The sequence below is a fragment of the Crocodylus siamensis genome, chromosome 1, assembly GCF_052110815.1.
Source record: "Crocodylus siamensis isolate JL-2025a chromosome 1, ASM5211081v1, whole genome shotgun sequence".
Lineage (NCBI taxonomy): Eukaryota > Metazoa > Chordata > Crocodylia > Crocodylidae > Crocodylus > Crocodylus siamensis.
This window is the reverse complement of record NC_143395.1, coordinates 283,036,398-283,055,454: the sequence shown is the minus strand read 5'-3', so window position 1 is coordinate 283,055,454 and position 19,057 is coordinate 283,036,398. Positions and strand designations below refer to the sequence as shown.

At 43.6% G+C, this 19,057-nt stretch overlaps 1 protein-coding gene across 1 annotated transcript in view; it reads right to left on the bottom strand.

The window, feature by feature from the left end:
- ANOS1 (anosmin 1) overlaps window positions 1-19,057 on the bottom strand; it is a 216,781-nt gene that overhangs the window by 181,640 nt on the left and 16,084 nt on the right. Inside the window, exon 2 of the mRNA XM_090064041.1 lies at window positions 1,420-1,467. Within this exon, the coding sequence (XP_089920167.1) occupies window positions 1,420-1,467 (48 nt within the window). The remainder of the gene's footprint in view (window positions 1-1,419; window positions 1,468-19,057) is intronic.

The following is a 19,057-nucleotide window of genomic DNA, read 5'->3' as shown; positions in this document are numbered from 1 at the left end:
AGTGTTTTAATTATAATACATCACATACTCTGATTAAACCTTTATTATGTGCATAGTGAGATTTAACTGTGTAAGGATATCCTATCTTATTTTCCTAAGAATTCAGAATGACAAAGTACTGAAAGTTAAATGTACTGTTAGATATTCTTTTCACTCTTTCTTCTAATACTGACATGCTATTGCTCACATGCAGTTTACAGATGTATAAATATAACATATTGAAAACACTGCTAGCACTGATACTTTTTTCTTAATTTGTTTTCACATAGTATGACAATCAACCTACCTTCAATATTATCAATGGGAAAGATGCCAGTAACTTCAAAGAAAATTGGATTAGAAAAAAACTGATCTAAAATTCTTATTGAGGAAATGGTGATATAATATATCTTAGGAATCACCAAATATTAGTATCATTTAGGTAGATTACATTAAGCTGGTAATGCACAAATGTTTTGCATATGAGAATGTCTAGACATCATGAGGCAGACTGAGCTTGGCTATGAAAACTAAACAATACATCTCTTTATCCAGCAATCCATTCCATTATCATTCTACTGTGGTTTGACCCCATTTATGGCAAATCCATCATGGAATAAACAGTAAATATAGATAGCTATACTTTACAAAGCCTAAACTATTGCAAGAGTCCACCATCATGGAGATTTAGAGGCTCTTTTTTCCACAGTTCTTTACTATGCATTCTTCACAGTTTTCAGGTGAATTTCTAAGGCAGAGAATGGATTTCATCTACCATTATGTGCCTATGAAAAGAGCAGTCAGTGATTAGACCCTGTAGTTCCACTTTGACCCTCTAAAGCTGCTGTAGCATTGTTGCTTCTCTCCAGGCAACCTAGCAAGATTCTTGTCCAGTGGAATCAATTGGATATTAACTCACTTACCCTCTAAGCTTTTGGGGTCAAAGAGTCAGCATGAGAAAGAGCAACAGTAGAGCCACTGGGATTTGTAAAAGAATTGTGTCAAAGAAATTCAGCCTTATGCTGGATATTAAATGTCCAGATGGAATGAACTGTCTAATGTTGGAGCACCTCAGGGTTGTTGGAGGTATACTTTAACGAGGCTGGCTTCACTTTCACAAGATTGGGAACCTTGCTTTCCTCTCTTCAAAAAGCACTGAATAAAAGTTACAGACTAATTTTTCATTTGGTGTAAACGGACATAATTCCACTGACAGCCACAGAGCTGTGCTGATATTCACCAGTTTAAGATTTACCTACCTCTAACATGTGCCTTATTGGTCTCCAGTGAGCAAAACAGAAAATGTTGTCAACTCATTTACAAATTTTGTCAAGATACCTTAAAATTACAAAATCTAATAACCAAACAACCAAATAACCAAACAAATCCTACCCACTCCCTTATCCAAAGCTATTGTGTAGTTAAAGCAAAAAAACATACCTTTGAACATTGCTTGTGATTCTGGCACCAAGCCAGTGAACCATTGTTCTGCAAAAGAAAGAACATAGGGGCATAAATATTATTTCCTTAACAGTGGTTTATATCATGCTATCTACCGTTAGCTGGAATCCCCTTTCCAGTGCAGTTCCAAAGACCCTATTTTAAGAACCAGTTAAAGCATATACAAGGAGAAAAACTGGCAAGTATATCACCCCATAGTGTGGAGAGTCCAGATAGTGTTTGGCTATCTGGACTGAGAGACTGAGAGTCACATTAGGAAGACAGATTAGAAATAGTCAGATTAGTAAACCAGTGTTGATGACAAAGTGTCAGGCAATACACTCAGTGAAAGGACTGCATCTACACTGACTGTGATTTTGAATGTGTAGTGGGGGTGGAGTATTGTTGTTAGCCATGATGGTCCAAAAAATGTACAAAGAGCAAGGGTTTTGCTTGTGATATCTTCTATTAAACTAACTATGTAGTTGGGAGAGAATTTTAACAAGCTTTCAGGCACAAAGCACCCCTTCCTCCAGACCAAAAGAAGGGTAATCTGTGCCCAGAAGCTTATCAAACTTCCTCCCAACTATATAGTTGGTCCAATAAAGATATTACAAAACATGCTCAGTAAGAAACAACTAAAATGTTTGTGCACTGATACAAGGAGCATGGGGGGGTGGAATGCAGAGTTATAGCTACTAGGATAGAAATGTCAGGAACATGGTGGAACAACAATCAGGACTAGAACACAGGTATCAGAACAACATGGTACCTAAACCAGTTAAGAGGGTACTATATGTAAAGCTGAGCTTCTGGGCTACAGACAGAAGTTACACATAAACCCATTTAAGTGATCAGAAACTGATTTAAACCTGTAACAGAAGAGAAGCTCAGTGCACATAAACCAGTTTCAAATGGCTGAAACTTGGTTTAAGATAAACCTGGTTGAATGTAGTATCAGACTTAACAGAATTGGATCAAACCAGTTTATGAATCTTCTGTCCCAAACCTCTTCCTGGTTTAAGTTAAATCACAGTCTTCCAGCATTTTGCAGCCCTGTGCTGTGCTGTCTGCTCCAGAGAGCAAGGCTGGGCCCACCCCTCTGCTCCCTAGCTGGAGCAGTGAGGGCTGGCTGACAAATGGTGGGGGGGACAAGTCCAGCTGGGGATGCGGCCTAATCTGCAGGGGTGGGGATTGCCCCTCCAGGCAGACCCCAGCTGGGATCTGGGACCAGGGATGGGGGTTAAACATCCCTTCCCCTACTCAAACTTACTGCTGGCGGCAACTGTGGACTAAAAATCCCAGAGGTACCTGGAAGCAGTAAGAAGGAGAGATAACGAACCCTGCAGAGTCCTGCTGCTGTAATTCTGGACTTCAAATCCCAGATACCTTGGAGGCAGCAAGAAGAGGAAATGAAGATACAGCCAAAGACCCCTGGCTTTCAGCTTGAGCCACTGCAGGCATCTAACTGCATTTCCTGAATCAAAGATAAATGTCTGTTCACTTCTGTTTCAATTTCATCTATGCAGTTTATACTAACCTGCAAAGAGGGAATCAGTCCAGCCTCAGGCTTTTTGACTGTCTGTACTTAGCCCTAGTACTCCACAATCATTGCTCCACTCTGACAATCTTATCTTTTTTGTAATTATGTTAGAATTTGACTAACTGCAGTGTCTGTAGACACAAAAATAATGGTAATGCTTGCAACACTTGTGAAACACAAGTCATGCACAACCCCTTGAAAAGAAACTTAAATAGAAATATTTTTAGAATAGCGATAGATATTGTATAGTAGTGGAAATACTTCGATACTACCCTCAGTGCTAGTCTAGTACTTATTTCCCTTTACACATTTAGCCAGTAGTAACGTTATAGCAGTATGTTGTGCTCCTTTCAATATCTTTTCCCTTTCTTTTTCACATAAAGACTGACAGAAATAGCTATGATTACAGTAACAGATAAGCAGCAACTTGCTGCTTTCTTCAGTTATTTCCACTGAAGTATAACTACTCCTGGTTTTGAAATATACCTCTTACTTGGAACAACAGTAATAAATATACAGATTTAAGCCTCATATCCATTGTAATTTTTCATGTCTAAGAATGTGTGTATTTTCCTATTGAGATCCAATATGTGTTAAACCAAAAATATTAAGTTCAGGGACACAAAAGCATTATTTAGTAAAAGCAGCTGCGTAGAAACTAATGTGATACAAATGCTGTTTTTAAAAGTAAACAGCTAATTTTCAATACTTTATTTGAACAATATGGTGTGAAGCCCTCATTCCCCTCTGTGTAAATGGCTAATGTGAAAAGAAATCACTTCTAGAATAGATTTATTTTTCATGCAAAACCCATCCAGATAGTATTTTATTTTCAGAGTATTTGAAAATTACAAGCCTTCAAATTGACAGCTGGATTCCCTGCATCTCTAGAGAATCAAATTGTAGTCACATTGATGTCAAACAGAATGTCTATATGTGGTTTTACCAGATTTATTTCAGACTGGTATAAATGCAGGCTATAATATCCAGTTACTCAACCAGTAATGTCTTTGACCTGATCCTTCAAGGTGACGATCACAGAAGATGCCATGGAAACTAAAGCCATATAGCTGTTAAGCACCTTACTAGATCAGACATTTGTAAGCAAGCAAAACACTGGAGGGACAGAATCATGCATATATGATACAAGCCTTAGAGAAGAGCTTTTGTTAAGTATGACACCACCATCTCTGCAACTAGAAACTAACTATGGAGGCAAGCTACTCTAAAAAATGACTCCTAGTCATTGCTATCTACATCTGTAACTGTACATCATGGTATTTCCTGAGCCTTCTTTTTAAGCATCAGGTACATGATGGCTGCATCACTAGAGATAGGAGGCTGTGCTGGAAAATATGCTGTTTTATCAGCTCTGACAACATGTATGTTCCTGTTAGTGTTTTTGAAAACCTGTTCCATTCTGCAAGATTTGATTCAAGCTCCCATCCTTCAAAATTGACCTCTGATGACAAAGCTACAAAACATTCTCTACTACCTCTTCTGAAGTGACAACCTACAAATGAAAGGAAAGTGTAGAAATAAAACCTTCCTATGACAGCCTGTCATACTCATGAAATAGAGCAACTGACTAGATGAACCAATACCTGTCATCAAGGCAAACTTCAAACAGGGACAATGTTAGATAAACAATACTGCAAATCAGTGGCATAACAGGGCAACTCCATGCCCTGAAAAGCAGTGATACATACACCTAACAATGCTAATACTGTGTGGACCTCATGGCACCCCTGAAAAGATCTCAAGACACCCTAAGATGTCACAGCACCTTGGTTGCAAATTACTGGTTCAGGCCAGTGGTGCTCAAGGTTTTGGCCCTGCAGGCCAAATGAATGGTGTGAGTCTGATCCATGGGCTGGATCAGGCCCTGCACTACCCCTGCTTAGCTAGCAACAGGCCCTGGGGCTCTGTGCTGACTCTGCAAAGCTGGAATTGGGCTCCAGGGCCCCATGCTGTCCCTGCTTGGCCCACACGTCAGGATTAGGCTCTGGGACCCCAACCCACCCTTGCCCAAGCCTCATGTGCCAGGATCAGACCCCACACTGCCCTGAAGTAACCCACTCTAGCATGACATAGCCTGCAGAAAGCCCCAAGCATCTGTGAGGAGCCCTGTGGGCCAAGTAACACAGCTCTAGGAGCCAGGTCTGGCCCGCAGGCTGGGGGTTGAGCACACCTGCTTTAGGTGATTATGAAGTCCTAGGCATTCAAACGCGTAAGCAAGATTGGAGCTTTTAGCCACATGAGTTGCTAATTTTGCTTTAGATAAAAGTTGATTACCTACCTCTGGCCTTTCTATTTGATCTGCTATAAATCATTCTTAAATTAAAAGAGAAAGAGAGAGAACATATTCGATTAGCAAGATTCAGTGATCTGATAGATTGTAATGGTAGTGGACAAATAATGATCATCTTCAATATTAAGTATTTTTCACGTAACATTATACAAAGTGATTGTTACTGATATTCAGACAGCCAGGTATGAGGCTTGCACCCAGGAATAATATTTCTAGTCTCTCAAGTTGGTTAGAATTTTCTGTTGTATCCTGCCAAACAATGATTGCATTTCAGTTAGTCATACCTTTAAACTACCTCAGATGCACTAAACCAATAACGCCTTGAAAACTGTAAGTAGTACAAAACACCTCAGAAATACATCCCATTTATCTTCTGATTGCCTGTATCGTAGCCTCCCACTGAACCTGGAATGGAAGTCAACATCTCAGTCCTTACTTTCAATGTTCTGAATGACTTGGTCCCAAAATACTTAAGGAAACATCCATGCTACCCATAAGTGATGCTAGGGAGTGCCACAGGGACACATGTTGCACCCTCTTCACATACCCTATCATCCTCAGACTAGAATTATCCTAAGTGGTTCCATGAGGCACTGGGAACATACCACTAAACTCTTTCTTATAGTATATCTTCTCAGTGTGCACCCAGTACTTCACTAAGTCACCTACAGTTCTTCTGATTAGGTAGATAATGCAAATGGAACATCTGGTTACAATATATCCTAGCATCCTATTGGGCCAGTCTAAACAAACTCTGAGACTAGGTACAGAGACATTCAAAAAGCCTGAGGCAGAATTGATCTAAGTTATGTGTTTTATTTTAAGCAACCTAGGTAAGATCAGGAGTGAACAGAACATATGTTCACCCTTTGGTGGGGGTAGGGAGGATGCAGCTGAGCAGAGCTGAGCGGCTAGTCCACCCAGCTGGCTGCCCAGTGAGCATGCCTTCCCCCCGGGGACCACATCATCTATGAGCCACAGGCATCTATCAGCTGGAGGCAGCCAGCAGAGGGAGGTATGCTCACCCTATAGCCCAGGTTGGCTCCAGCTCTGTGAGGCTTCCCCTGCTCACAGTGTCATAAGGATCCCTGGACCAGGATGGGTGTACAAGGATCACCCCAGGCAGGACAAGAGGCACAGGGAGAGGAGTCAGCTGCTAGGGCTGGCAGGGCACAAAGTATTCCTCCACTGTTCCAGTTCCATGCAAACCCCAGGGTCCATGCACTGAAGTGGCTCCAGAAAGGGCTCAGAGGATTTTCCACTCCCACCTGCCCAGAGCCAGCACCAAGTTCCCAGCTATTGCTTCTTTGCCTGCAGCAAGACCAGGACCACATGGGTTTAGAGGCCCAGTGTGTAGCCTGGGAATGGAATGCAGGCCCAGCAAAGGGAGAGAGACTTAGCAAGGAGCCTGAGGCCTGAAGGGAGAGAGGCCCAGTGAGAGGCCTGAAGCCTGAGGATTATAGTGAAGCCCCACATGTATAGTGAGACCAGAAGGGTCCAGTGGTCCAGCAAAGGGGCCAAGTATGGAGTGCAGGACCAGATAAGTTGGAGAACTGGGTGGGTCCAGAATGTGGGGCCCAAGAGGAGCTAACATCCTGGAGTGGGGCCGAGAGAAAGGCCGAGGGGCCTGAAGGCCCGGAGTGGGGCTGTATCAATGAGCATGCCATCAGCAATAAGTAGAACATCCGGCAGGATGCCAACTATGAGGCATGGGACATGGTGTAGGGAAGGTACAAAGCCATGCGACCGGCCCATAAGGCCTCAACCACAAGTTGGGTGGTCATTATAATAAGATAAAGGCAGCCCCACACAACATATATATCTAGTAACCTCAAGGCATGGTAGGTGAGAGCAGGGCGGACTGCCCCATAACAGGGTATTACAAAAAAAAATGTTAGGGTGCCCTGTTACAGTTACAAAAATAAATAAGAGCACTCCATTGTACATGCTTCTCTCCTGGGGAAAATATGAGAGGGGCAGATGGCTGGAATATGGCCCATCACAAATATCAGTTACATTGTTTAATGCACTACTGAAGGGGGTGAAGATATTACAGTGAAAAGCATCATAAGAGCTTATACAGAAGAACAAAATTAAACAAAAACATCCTAACCATATTTACCATCATTTTTCTTTGCAGAAAATAAACCAACAAACAAAAATGGATTTATTTTCTTGTCTACTATAGGTAGCCTAGGGTTATAAGCAGGGATCCTGGTTTTCCCTGATAAAAAAAAAAAAATCACAAATTCTCTGTTTAAAAACCCCACAATCCATATTTAAAATGAAAGGTCGCTCCACAGCCCCCTGGCCCTCTGGGACCCCTCACTCTCCCCCCCATAGATCCCCCCCAGCCCTGCTGGTGCCCCTTGCCCCCCCATCCACAGCTCCTGCTCCACCAGCCCTGCTAGAAGGGGCCTCCACCTGCCAGGGCTATGGCACCAGCCCCCTGCCCCTGGAAGGAGGCTGCAGCTGCTGCAGCAGATCAGATCCCAGCTCCCCGCCTGCTGTGGACTCAGGCAGAGGGGACCAGATTCTGGCTGCAGCACGCACTCCCGGGGGAAAGAGGGGACCCGTACCCTCCCCAGATAGGTGCGCAGGGCAGGGGCAGGCTGCCCATTGCGGGTTTGGGCTCCCACCCTGCTGCCCTCCCCAAAGACCTCTGCAGCCTAGTGTGTGCAACCCAGCACTGCAAAAAACAGCAGAGCCATGCAGGAATACTGCTTGCTGCTGTGAGCTCCACACTGTTTTGGTGATGCATCCCCCACACACACAGGTGCAACCGTGGCAGCAGCACAGGGTTGCACCCAGGGGACATGTCACCAGGGCAGCGTGGAGCTTGGAGTGGGAAGCAGCTTTCCTGCACTGCCCTGCTGTTCTTTGCAGCATCCAGTTGCACACACCAAGCTGTGGAGGCCCCAGGGAAGGGCAGCAGGGAGAGAGCCTGAACCTATAACAGGCAGCCAACCCCTGCCCCATGCACAAATCTGGTGAACACAGGTCCCCCTTGCCCTTCAGGAGTGTGCACCACAGTAGGGAGCTGGCCCCCCTTCCCCCCCCATGAGCCACCTGTAGCACCGTCCCGCTCCCCACCAAGGCCCTGCAGCCATGCACTGCAGTCCCAGGCCCCAGGCACTGTCCAGCTGTGCAGCAGCCCCATCCCCAACTCCCCCCTGCCTATGGGGGCCTCAATCCCTCCCCCCACCACTTACCTGGGGAACTGCTCTCCAGGCTGCCTGACAGCCATGTGCCAATACATGCACATGGCAACTCCTGCCTCACCTCTCTCCTCCCGCTCCCTCCCAGCCCCTTGCAGGCTGGAACTCTGCCAGCTTGCTGAGGGCTCTTTGCAAAACTGGCTTGCTTGTTTTCTTACTGTGGCTTCTCGTTATGGACTGAAGAACTAATTCTTTCAAGGTGCCAAGAATTTATTGTTCTCAGACACATCCCACTGGCAGCTGACCTAGAGGTGCGGAAGGCTCTGCTACAGTGCCTGTACCATAGCCCAGGCTGCCGTGCAGTCCCTGTCTGGATCTGGCAGGCATGCAGCCATGGGGCCACTAGTCCAATGGGATGGATGCTGTCACAGGTCACAGCAGGTCACAGATAGACAGCAGTGGGTAGACAGTGCAGCAGCCACTCTAGTTTAGGGCTACTTCAGCAGTCCAGCTGGCACAAGGAGCTAGTGTCCCCAGATATCAACCAGCTGGGCCTCTAGCTCCCCCTGGCTGAAGACCCAGAAGGAGCTGGGCAAGGTCAGTTTGTCCCAAGTGGCACAATTTGCCCCATACCAAAGTGCATGTTCAGGCATGCAGGCTGAGGCACAAATCTCCGGCGCAATTTTGTGCCACTAATATTTGAGCTGCTGCACGTGCATGTGCATGTGCATGTGCATGTGCCTGTGCCTGTGCCTGCATGTGTGGACACACCTAGAGGCCATGTCCACACATGGTGTGGATGTTTGGTTCTCTGGGGACAACCAGCAGCAGTGTGCCTTGCACTGCCACTAGTTGTCTCTGGGGAATGCCTGTGCCACGCACACTCTTGTTAGAAATATTATTAAAAATGCATTATCAATAGTGTTGTTAGAAAAGCACAGCTGCTAGCTCTCCTTGTCTCCTTGGTGGAAGAGGGGAGGGGTTGGAGATTGAAGGGAAAAAAAAAAGCTACTAAGGGCTCTTTGTACTAAGGTATCACTCTCTCTTTGTTCTGCAAATTTACTATCTCTTTGTTACACTAAATCACACTTTCTTTCATGGCTCCCACATTTCTTAGGCTAGATAAGAATAATTGTCATCTTAGCCTTGAGCTTGAACCTTTTGTAACCTGAAGTTCTTTCTAAGCACGCGTAATAAGCTAATGCATATAAGCCTATCTGCCCCGCATACTTAAGTAGTTAATTATAATACACATGCGATGTATGATGTGACGTATTCACATACATGTTTGTATGAACCGGAAATGAGTTGTAAGAGTTCCTGCTTCTGTACTCGTGCTCAGGAGAGAGGGGATAAAAGCCTGCTGAGAAGTGTTCCCCGCGGGCAGAGTGTTTGATCTTTTGTCTCTCTCTCTGACCCTATTTGCAAATATATACCTTTTGTATTGCTAATGGAGTGTGTCTGTGACTGAGAGTTTTTTTTTCGCCTCCCGAGAAACGAACCATAGCAGATTTCTGCAACACTCTTGTGCAGCAAGTTACTCCAGGGTGGTAGGGGAAGATGTGGCCAACACTGGGCGGGTTCCAGTAGCCTTACCTGGGGTCCTGGGGACCTCCTGGGGCTACAGAAGCAGCAGTTTTGCTGTATGGAGCCTGGTCAGCTCCCGCAGCACAGCTCTGGATGGCTTAGCTCTGCTTTTGAGCAGCGTGTGCTCCCCACATGTGTGCCATGCCATTTTTCTCCCCAGGTTTTTTAAAAACCCTCCACACTGCTTCCTTGCAGTATGGAGAAAAACTGAATATGCAATACTGAACGTGGAGCTTGGAGAACAACTGAACATACCGGCATGTCCGCACTTGTCTGGACGTGGCCATATAGTTCAAATTATTAATGTCAAGTAAATTATGATGTGTATTATTGTTTTAGGAATTGCTTTCCTATTTTACTAGTTTTATCTAATTCAAGTCCATCATCTTCAATTCATTTATTCCCAAATTAAAATGGCATTTATGTTTAGTTTTTGTAATATGTGATAAAGAATATAATAGTAGTAAAGTATCTTTCCTGACCTTTTACTAATCTTTTCTATGCAGTTCTTGTGAATGATCAGCAAAATCAATCCCCATTTCTCTAATGTATTGTGCTTGTTCAAGTTTCAACTGTTACATGAAAATGATACGATGACTTCTATTTTCTTTTTTTAAAATAAGTAACCCCAAAGAAGAGTTGAACTCTAGCTCTACAGATACTCTAGAGACTTCAATCTTTCCTGCTGGGCATCATAATTAATAGTTTCCTAGAGTCAGCTGTCAAAATCCAAACCTAATTACTGAAGAAACAATAGAGGATCCAGTAGTCTTTATGTTACAGACCATATACTGTTATTGTTTAATTTAAGTCTTTAATAAGGACTACATTTCTTCTTTCTTCAACAGCATCTACTAAAAATGGACAGAAAAATTACTATATAAACACAAGTTGTAAAAACAAATGAACACAAGCAGTCATTTTGAATTTGTGCTGCACTTCTGAGGTATGGCTGCCTTCTTGTGGCTTCACAAACTATACTGCGATAATTTTTGGAGTCATATTACAAAATTTTTTTTTAGATTTAGAAATAAAGCAATATTTCAATAAGGAACACCAGTAAAGAATCTCAAGGGGGGAAAAGGAAAACTTGAAGGTATTAAAAATGAATATATAACCTCATATTCAGAAATATTTAAAATGTATTAGCCAAATCCTGCTTAGTTTACTGAGGTGAATACTCTGATTGAACTTAATTAATCTACTTGTTTGAAAAGGGCAAGTGTCACGGAGTCACGTAGGTGGCCCGTGATTGTGAGGGTGATTGGCAGAGTTGCCAATCACCCAGGCAGCTCAGGTGCCTGGTTGCCAGGGCAACCAGGTGGGTCACATGGCCAGAAGGGGGCAGGGCCCGGCCTTTATAAACAGCTTAGGCCGGAGCCTGACTCACAGTTCCCTTCTGGCTGCCGCAGGAGCAGGAGCTCTGCGGCTCGAGCTGAGTGGCCTGAGTTGGTGGTTGCAGCCTTACCCCACTAACAGGCTGCGATGATGTGGGGAACAAGATCACCCTGAAGGGAGGTAAGACTGAGAGCCCTGGCGGGGCCTGGAGTTATGGTTAGGCAGATGGAGCCTCTGTGTTTCTGTTACAGCCAGATGGCGTGAGTTTAAGTTACAGTTTACACCGGAGGACTGGGTGAGACTGTAGGGGAGCGAGGAGGCCTCACGGGAGCTCCCCAGCAGCTTAGGGGTTCCCAGTGCCCAGTAGGGGCACAGTGCCAGGGGCACTATTGTTGGTGCCAGGGAGGCACCGTATTGCGCCAGGGAGGCGTGGGGTGCGGGGTTACAGACCCCAGCCCATCAGGGCGGTGTTTGGCCTAGCGAGGCAACCAGACCCAGAGAAGGGTCAAGGGGACAGGCACAGCTGCGAGTGCCTGTGCTCCTAGCGCGAGGTGCGCGGTGTCAGCCCCAGAGAGGGCAAGGCCCCAGCGCGGGGCAGAGCCAGGGCGTGAGGCGCGCGGTGTCAGCCCCAGAGAGGGCAAGGCCCCAGCGCGGGGCAGAGTCGAAGCCCAAGGGGCGAAGCGCAGAGAGCGCGGTAGAGGCCCCAGAGGGGCGAGGCCCCAGAGAGGGGCAGAATAGCCGGCGAGAGCGCTCCCGGCCCAAGGGCGCCGGTAGATAGGGCAGCGAGAGTGCTCCCGGCCCAAGGCGGAGCCGGCGATTTGGCCAGGCACCGGCGAGAACCCGGCCCAGGGGGCGTCGAGATTAAGCGGCGCCAGCGACCCGGGCCCAGGGGGCGCCAGCGTGTAGCTGGGCGCCAGGGAGACAGGCCCAGGGCGCGGGGAACGGGCTAGAGATTGGAGCCCGACCAAAAGGGGCGCCAGGTGGGCGAGGGGGCCCCGGGGCCCAAGAAAGAGAACGGGGGCCCCCAAGGGGCGAGGGACTACACAAACGTCCCCAGAACAGCTGCAAGGCTTGGGGCATGCTGAGGGGGAGGTTTGGAGGCACGCATAGCCCTTAAGGCGGGACGCACCTAGCTAGATAGCCCAGTCTGGAATAGGGACAGGAACACCAAGACCGTCCACTAGGGAAACTGGCAGCCTCCACAATATATATATATATAATATCATCAAAGTCGTGGCGGGCGAGATTCTGAGGGTGCTACGTCACCCTAACGTGACGGTAGGGGGCGCTAGGGGGTTCACGGCCGTCCCTAGCTGCCGCTCCCTCACAGCAAGCAAAGTATATTATGGATTTGATTGGGAACTGAATGGAGTGACTAACTAAAAAAGATGCATGGATTATGGACCTAAAACAATGTAACCTAAAATAAAGATTTCATGAAAAGTAAAAACAAGTTACATTTTACAAAATATAGCAATGTATATGTACTGCCAATAAAGCATGAAATTCACTGAACTAGATGAACATAATACTCAGCAATATTCAAGGCTTATGTAATATTTGTTATAATAAAGGCTGCACAGTAAATTTGATTATATAATGGGAAAATGGTACTAAGTGGTCTAGTGTTGTATAATTACAGTAGAGATAATTAAGGATATTGGGCACTTTGGGGTGGACTGTGTGCAAAGACATGGGATAAAGTATATGTATCATATACGGCACTCACCTCCACTCAACTTGTTAATCCATTTGTCCTATAACCACTTTCAAACATTTGCTCTACAAATACTACAACACACAAGACATATTTTCATCTTTTCTCAACATTGTGAAATTCTCTTCAGAAAATTCCACTGAATGAAGGCAGCATTCAGTGTTGGATAATATTTTATGCCCCTGCAGCATTAAACATTTTAAAGATATTTTATAAAATATAAAAAAGCATAAGGTGATGTAGCATAAAACTTTTATTGCCATGAGTTTGTATTTGGCCACGTTATGGATGACACGAATGAACTTACCCTTCCAACTCAGCCATTTCTGAGAGAATTTAATTCTAAGCCTCTATAAATGCAAGCAAATTGTCACCCTTAATCTGTGTTGTTAAACTTCATCCATTAGTATGCTAAATACAACATGCTAGATGCTGGATATATAAACACCTTCATTAACTCTGTGCAACTGATCTACCCAGAGCAAGGGTACCATGGGTCCTACACTTATCTCTTAAAATGAAGAGAAGATGTATGACAATAAATAGCACATACTGAGATATACTATGTTTTCATCTGTTAGCATATACTTAAATGCTGAGTCATAATGTATATGCAAGAGAGTCCGAGTTAAGACAATATTCCTGAATTTTGTTTAATTCTTTTCTAAAGAGAAAGAAAACACGGAGAGAGAAAAATAGTATTAGAGGGAACTACAATCTCTAACATGTAAAAAGTTTGCTGGTTTACAAAATATTGCAAAGAAAATGTGTCAAATTGATATTTTGGACCTCTTTAGCTAAACCACTGCCATGATGCAGGCCCCATAGTAGATACCAGAATCCAGCTGCCTTGATTTAAAATTTGTCAATTTGTATATTAAAAATTTAGAATTTAGAATGTGCCTTCCATTTAGCATCTGATTAATCACTTTTGGCAGTAACTGAATTTATACTCTTGCTTTTATGCTTAAGCAACCAATTATACACTATTAAAATTTCTAAAAAATTAACAAAATAAATTTCAAGAATTCATTTTTTCTCTCCTGAAAATGGAAAGAATCAATCTACCCTGGCTGGATTTGTATTGGTGACATCTGGTATGTAAAATAATATTTCATATAGATTTAGAACACTAAATCACCCTGCCAAAAAAAGAAGGATATTTTCTCTTTCATTTTCTTTTAAAATCAGCTTCTCCCTCAGCAGAAAAATTTTGTCAATCATTCTCTATCCCAACTCTCTTCTAAAATAGCTTGAAAATTTATTTTCTAGACTTTGTGAAAAGCGATGGACATACTAATTCTAACCAATTTCCCAACTGGCCTAAGATTTTCCTAGAGTGTTACACAGACATTAAAAAAAGTGATTGCTATAAAAGGCTTATATAGCAGTCTATAAATAAACTACTCCAAGGACAAACAGTAGAGATGATGTATAAATAAACTACTTGGACACACAGTAATACTTCCATATAGTCATTTACTTATATAAATGATCTTCCCTATAAAAACCTTATGATGAAAGAATATTACTAAAATTGCAACACCCATAAAATTATGATATGCCAAAATTAAAGCAATCTACACAACTTAAATCTGTCCACACTCAATGTGTGCATTGCGATGAAGCCTTTAATTTTATGACCACGCTGTTTTTTTCTGACAGGAACCTTGCCTCATTCATTTCATTTACCCGCCTGGAGTATCCAAGACACTAATGAGTACTGGTCCAAGTTGTGTTGACTGAGAAGTAAAGGTACAACTTATTGAACCATGAGTTCCTATACAAATCAGCCCTCTTCACTCTGAACTGCACAGAAACCCATATCATTGCCTATAAGACAGCCTACAGAAAGGTGTCTATAGAACGTGATATTTTCAAAGGCTCATAATTTAGCCATATCCAGGACAGTTTTCACCAGAAGACTCATAGACAGTTCTCCATGAGAAGGCTATTCCCAGGACTAATCTTGATTACTACATCTTCCCACCCCATACTCCCATTCCTAGCCATGAAGGAAGATAGAAAAGTATGTGGTTTAATAAGACCACGACTCATTAAGAAACACAGCCCAGCAGTAAGTTTTTGACCTGCATTGTACATGCTTTCCTTTATCATTCCTACCTATTTGGGAGGGCTGCTGTCATCCTACTTGCTGCCCCCCTGACCCAGCAATAAGCTGGGCCTCATCCCATGAAACTGTATCTATCCCATGAGATTAATGAGATACTAGGAAAAGGAGGTTTTCTCATTACCCCATCATGTTGGGATCTCCAGTCTCCTCTTACCAGTATTCTTAAGGGCCTCACTGTAAGCCTGTTTCCAATACAGCTTTATTAGGGAACTCAGCCCCTATGGAACCACTATCTCCACTGGACACCAACCAAGTTGCAGTATGAATCTAACCTTACACACGCTACCAGATCTGTCAGCAAGATGATTAAAAATTACCTTGCTTTTGATCAGCAGATCCAGAAAAGGCAAGGTATAAATACTGTTTCTAAACCAAGTACTCACAGGTTGCATGTACCTTTCAATCCCTGTGCCACTTGAAGTCCTAGCCCCCACTTCCCTGAATCCAAAAAAGAGGACTTAATTTATGACTCATATTTTTCCTGTTGGCAAGACAAAGCCCCTTATCTCCCTTCTTGCTCCCACACTATAGGCTGCAGAGAGCATATTACAGCACCTTAGCTGGTTTTCCAATTTGTTTTTAATTTTTTGGGTTTTTTGGTCACTAGGAAAGTAGTATTTTTTCCCTTGTCCTCATATTCTTCTGACTCAAAACATTTTGCTCAAATTCAAAAACAATTACTTTAGGAATAAAACTAGAAGCCAATCTTGGAAAGATTCCTTAAATCTGAATTGTTTCAGAATTCAAAGTCAATAACAAAACAAGATTAAAATGGCAACTACAGAAGCAGCTACCAAGTTTCCTCTATGTTATTAATTTTCAGTGGCTGAAAATTAAGGATTAAATTAATATTTATCTTCATGCTTTACAATAAAACTTTTCATAAGTCATAAGGGAAGGGTTTTCATGTGTCAGCCTCCCTAAAAATAGTCTGACCATTGGCTAATGAAGGACACACTATAAAAAGGAAAAAGCCAGCCTTGCCAGTCATGAGTAAAACAATTGTCAGTGATGCATGTTTTGTCATCAGAGGTGCAACTGGTATACAGAAAAAATCATTTACTGACAGTCCACCATGTGTCAAGTGTTTCTGGCATCAGGTAAAAGGAAGAAAAAATAAACTTGACGTCATATGGGTTCTAACTAGTGGAAAATTTGTAATGGGTTAGTTGTCAAAGCTATTTTTAAGTACAAGCCTCTGCATGGTCCAGAACACTTTAAAGCTGTCTAGAAAATGTTAACAGTTAAGTATGGAATTCACTGAACCAACTTTCAGATGTAGAACTGGAGCATTTTCTTCCCATTTCTTTAACCCAAACATGCAAGTAAATATACATAAAAATTAGTGTATGTGCTCAATCATGCAAAACACAGGAAATTAAGATGAATTCAAAGTATCTACAGCTCTCATACTACATATCATGCCATCAGAAGACTGATACCACTGGTTAAAAATTACTGCATTCACTCAAATACAAGACTAGGGTTTTGTCCCCAATCGGTAAGGAGGAAAAGACCCTCATCTTACAATTGCATACAAAGAAACCTCATTAAATGCATTGTTTATCATTAAACTGCTGCCAAAAGCAGCATGTGCTCAGTAATGGAAACCAGCTATGAAGTTAATTAAATGCAACACTGAACAGGTCTATAAAACACACGGCCCGTATTAGGCAAACATATGGTTGGGAACCTCCCACAAGGATAAGTTAATGCATACCATTTGAATAAGATATACGGGATGCCCATTGTGCTCAATCTTCCTCAGTGCCAACTCTTTTTCAAGTCACGGTGAGCCACTTGAACTGTACACATTTTTACTTCCTCTTCATTCCCACAACTGAGCTTTACCTTTCTTTCCCATTTCCAATGATTCCTGTTTCTTCACCAGCCTTAAATGTCTAGCAAACCAAACAGAGCTCCAGGTAGTTCACCCAGAATCCCTCTGTTGCCACCTCTTTAGTGCCATCAGATATGATAAGTGTGGCCCCACCCTCCATGTGGTGGAGCCAGACCATGTTGTCCTGAGCATCATCTGCATATACATTTTTGGAGGATCCCAGAACTCATGGCAAGAACACCCAGTTCCAGTCATAAATGGGAGACTAATTACTACATGAATCCCTTGCAGGAGTGGGATATCTGGAGTATAGACACATACTGAGCAGTGCTGAGCTGCTACCATAGCCTCTCCTGGGCTTGTGGAGACTATTTCCAACTGAGACCAATGGCAGGTACTCACAATTTCCAGAGCTGCTGCAGAAGTTCCAGAGTTTCACCCCTGGAAGCCTCATTGCTTCCTTGGTTGCATACCACCAAGCTGATCTATCTCACTGACTCAGCTTGGTCCACCTAGCTCTCAGCAAGAGCCCTGCCTGATGGGATGACGTTGCATTCAGTCCACTTTGCTTCATGCCTCTTGGCTAAAGTGAAAATTGCCCTCCCTCCCACAAATGCACTTGCTTCCCTGGAGGGCCACCTCTATGCATGTTGAGCCCTCATTGATGGTATCTTGCTAGACTCCCATTGTTTTTATTTGGTCATCGACAACAATGGTGACCCCAGTGACATTGCTGTCACTCCCTATGCCCAGCAAGAACAGTGATGGGGTTTGCTTTTAGATCCTGTCTGGGAAGGCACAGTGTATGTGGACATCATGTCCATGTCCTCAAGCACCCTGACATGATCTGGAAGTGACATCTAGTAGCAGCAACACTAACACCATGACCCAGTCTGGTATGCCCTGTATAAACTACCTATTTACCAAGAGAACTGATGACATTCAGTATTGACTGCTGCATGGGGCCATGGCCACAGGCACCTTTGTCCACCATTAAGACCAGCTGGTGTTGCTGGCATGCCCTTCCGTGAGGAGGAAGTGGAAAACTCTCTCTTCCATGCCTTCCTGGACTGTCCCTGGCTGTGGCTGCTTTGCTGTCCTCAACAACCTCTTTGGCCTGCTGCACTTGGACTTCTCTAATATATTATACATTTTTTCTATCCCATACCAAGCAGCCATGGGAAGCATTATCTGCCTGGCCAATTTCCTGCTGGGCCAAACTAAGATAATTACCCTGAAAAACGACAGAAAAAGGCTCATCAGCTCTGACAATGCCCTCCAACAGTTCTGTTTCTTGTTCCAGGCAAATGTCTCATTTGAGTTTAAACACATCACTTTGCAACAAAATGTGGACCACTATGTGTCACACTAGGTCATCAAGGGGGCATTCTTCAAGGTGGAAGCCAGACTGTTAGTCCTAATGTGAAAGTCCTTGTGTGGGAAGGAGATTTCAATCTATGGTGATATAGTTGTTTTCCTACTGACAAGTCCCGCTTTGTACCTAGTGAGGCACATATTTTTACACTTTCACCTTTTGTTTTTAATATTTTTATCATAAAACTTTCAAAAGTCTAACAGGTCAAAAGTGTGTGTGTGTGGGTGGATGGATAGATGGATGAGTGTGAGCGTGTGTAAGCAGAGGGAGAGACAAAACTTTGACATGATAAGCTAACATGCATGTTGTGACATCCAACACATTCCTAGCCTTTTTGCTCATAATGAATTCATTGCCCACCAAACAGAGGTGTTTATGCAGCTGACTTTCAAACAGCCTGTTGTGCTCCTTGCTGTTTAAAAATTCAAAACAGTATTAGGTATGGAAGTCCAGCAGCTTGCTGTCAATTGCAGAAAACATCCTCTTACCTTTTCTATTAGGCAAAATGTGTCTGGTAACTGATATTGAGCTTTATTTAAAAAGACAGAGGCCTCTTCATCGAGAGTGCTTCAATCTGCTTGTCTCAGTTTGCTTAAGCCCACCTGGTTTTTTCACCAGCTATGAATTAGTGATAT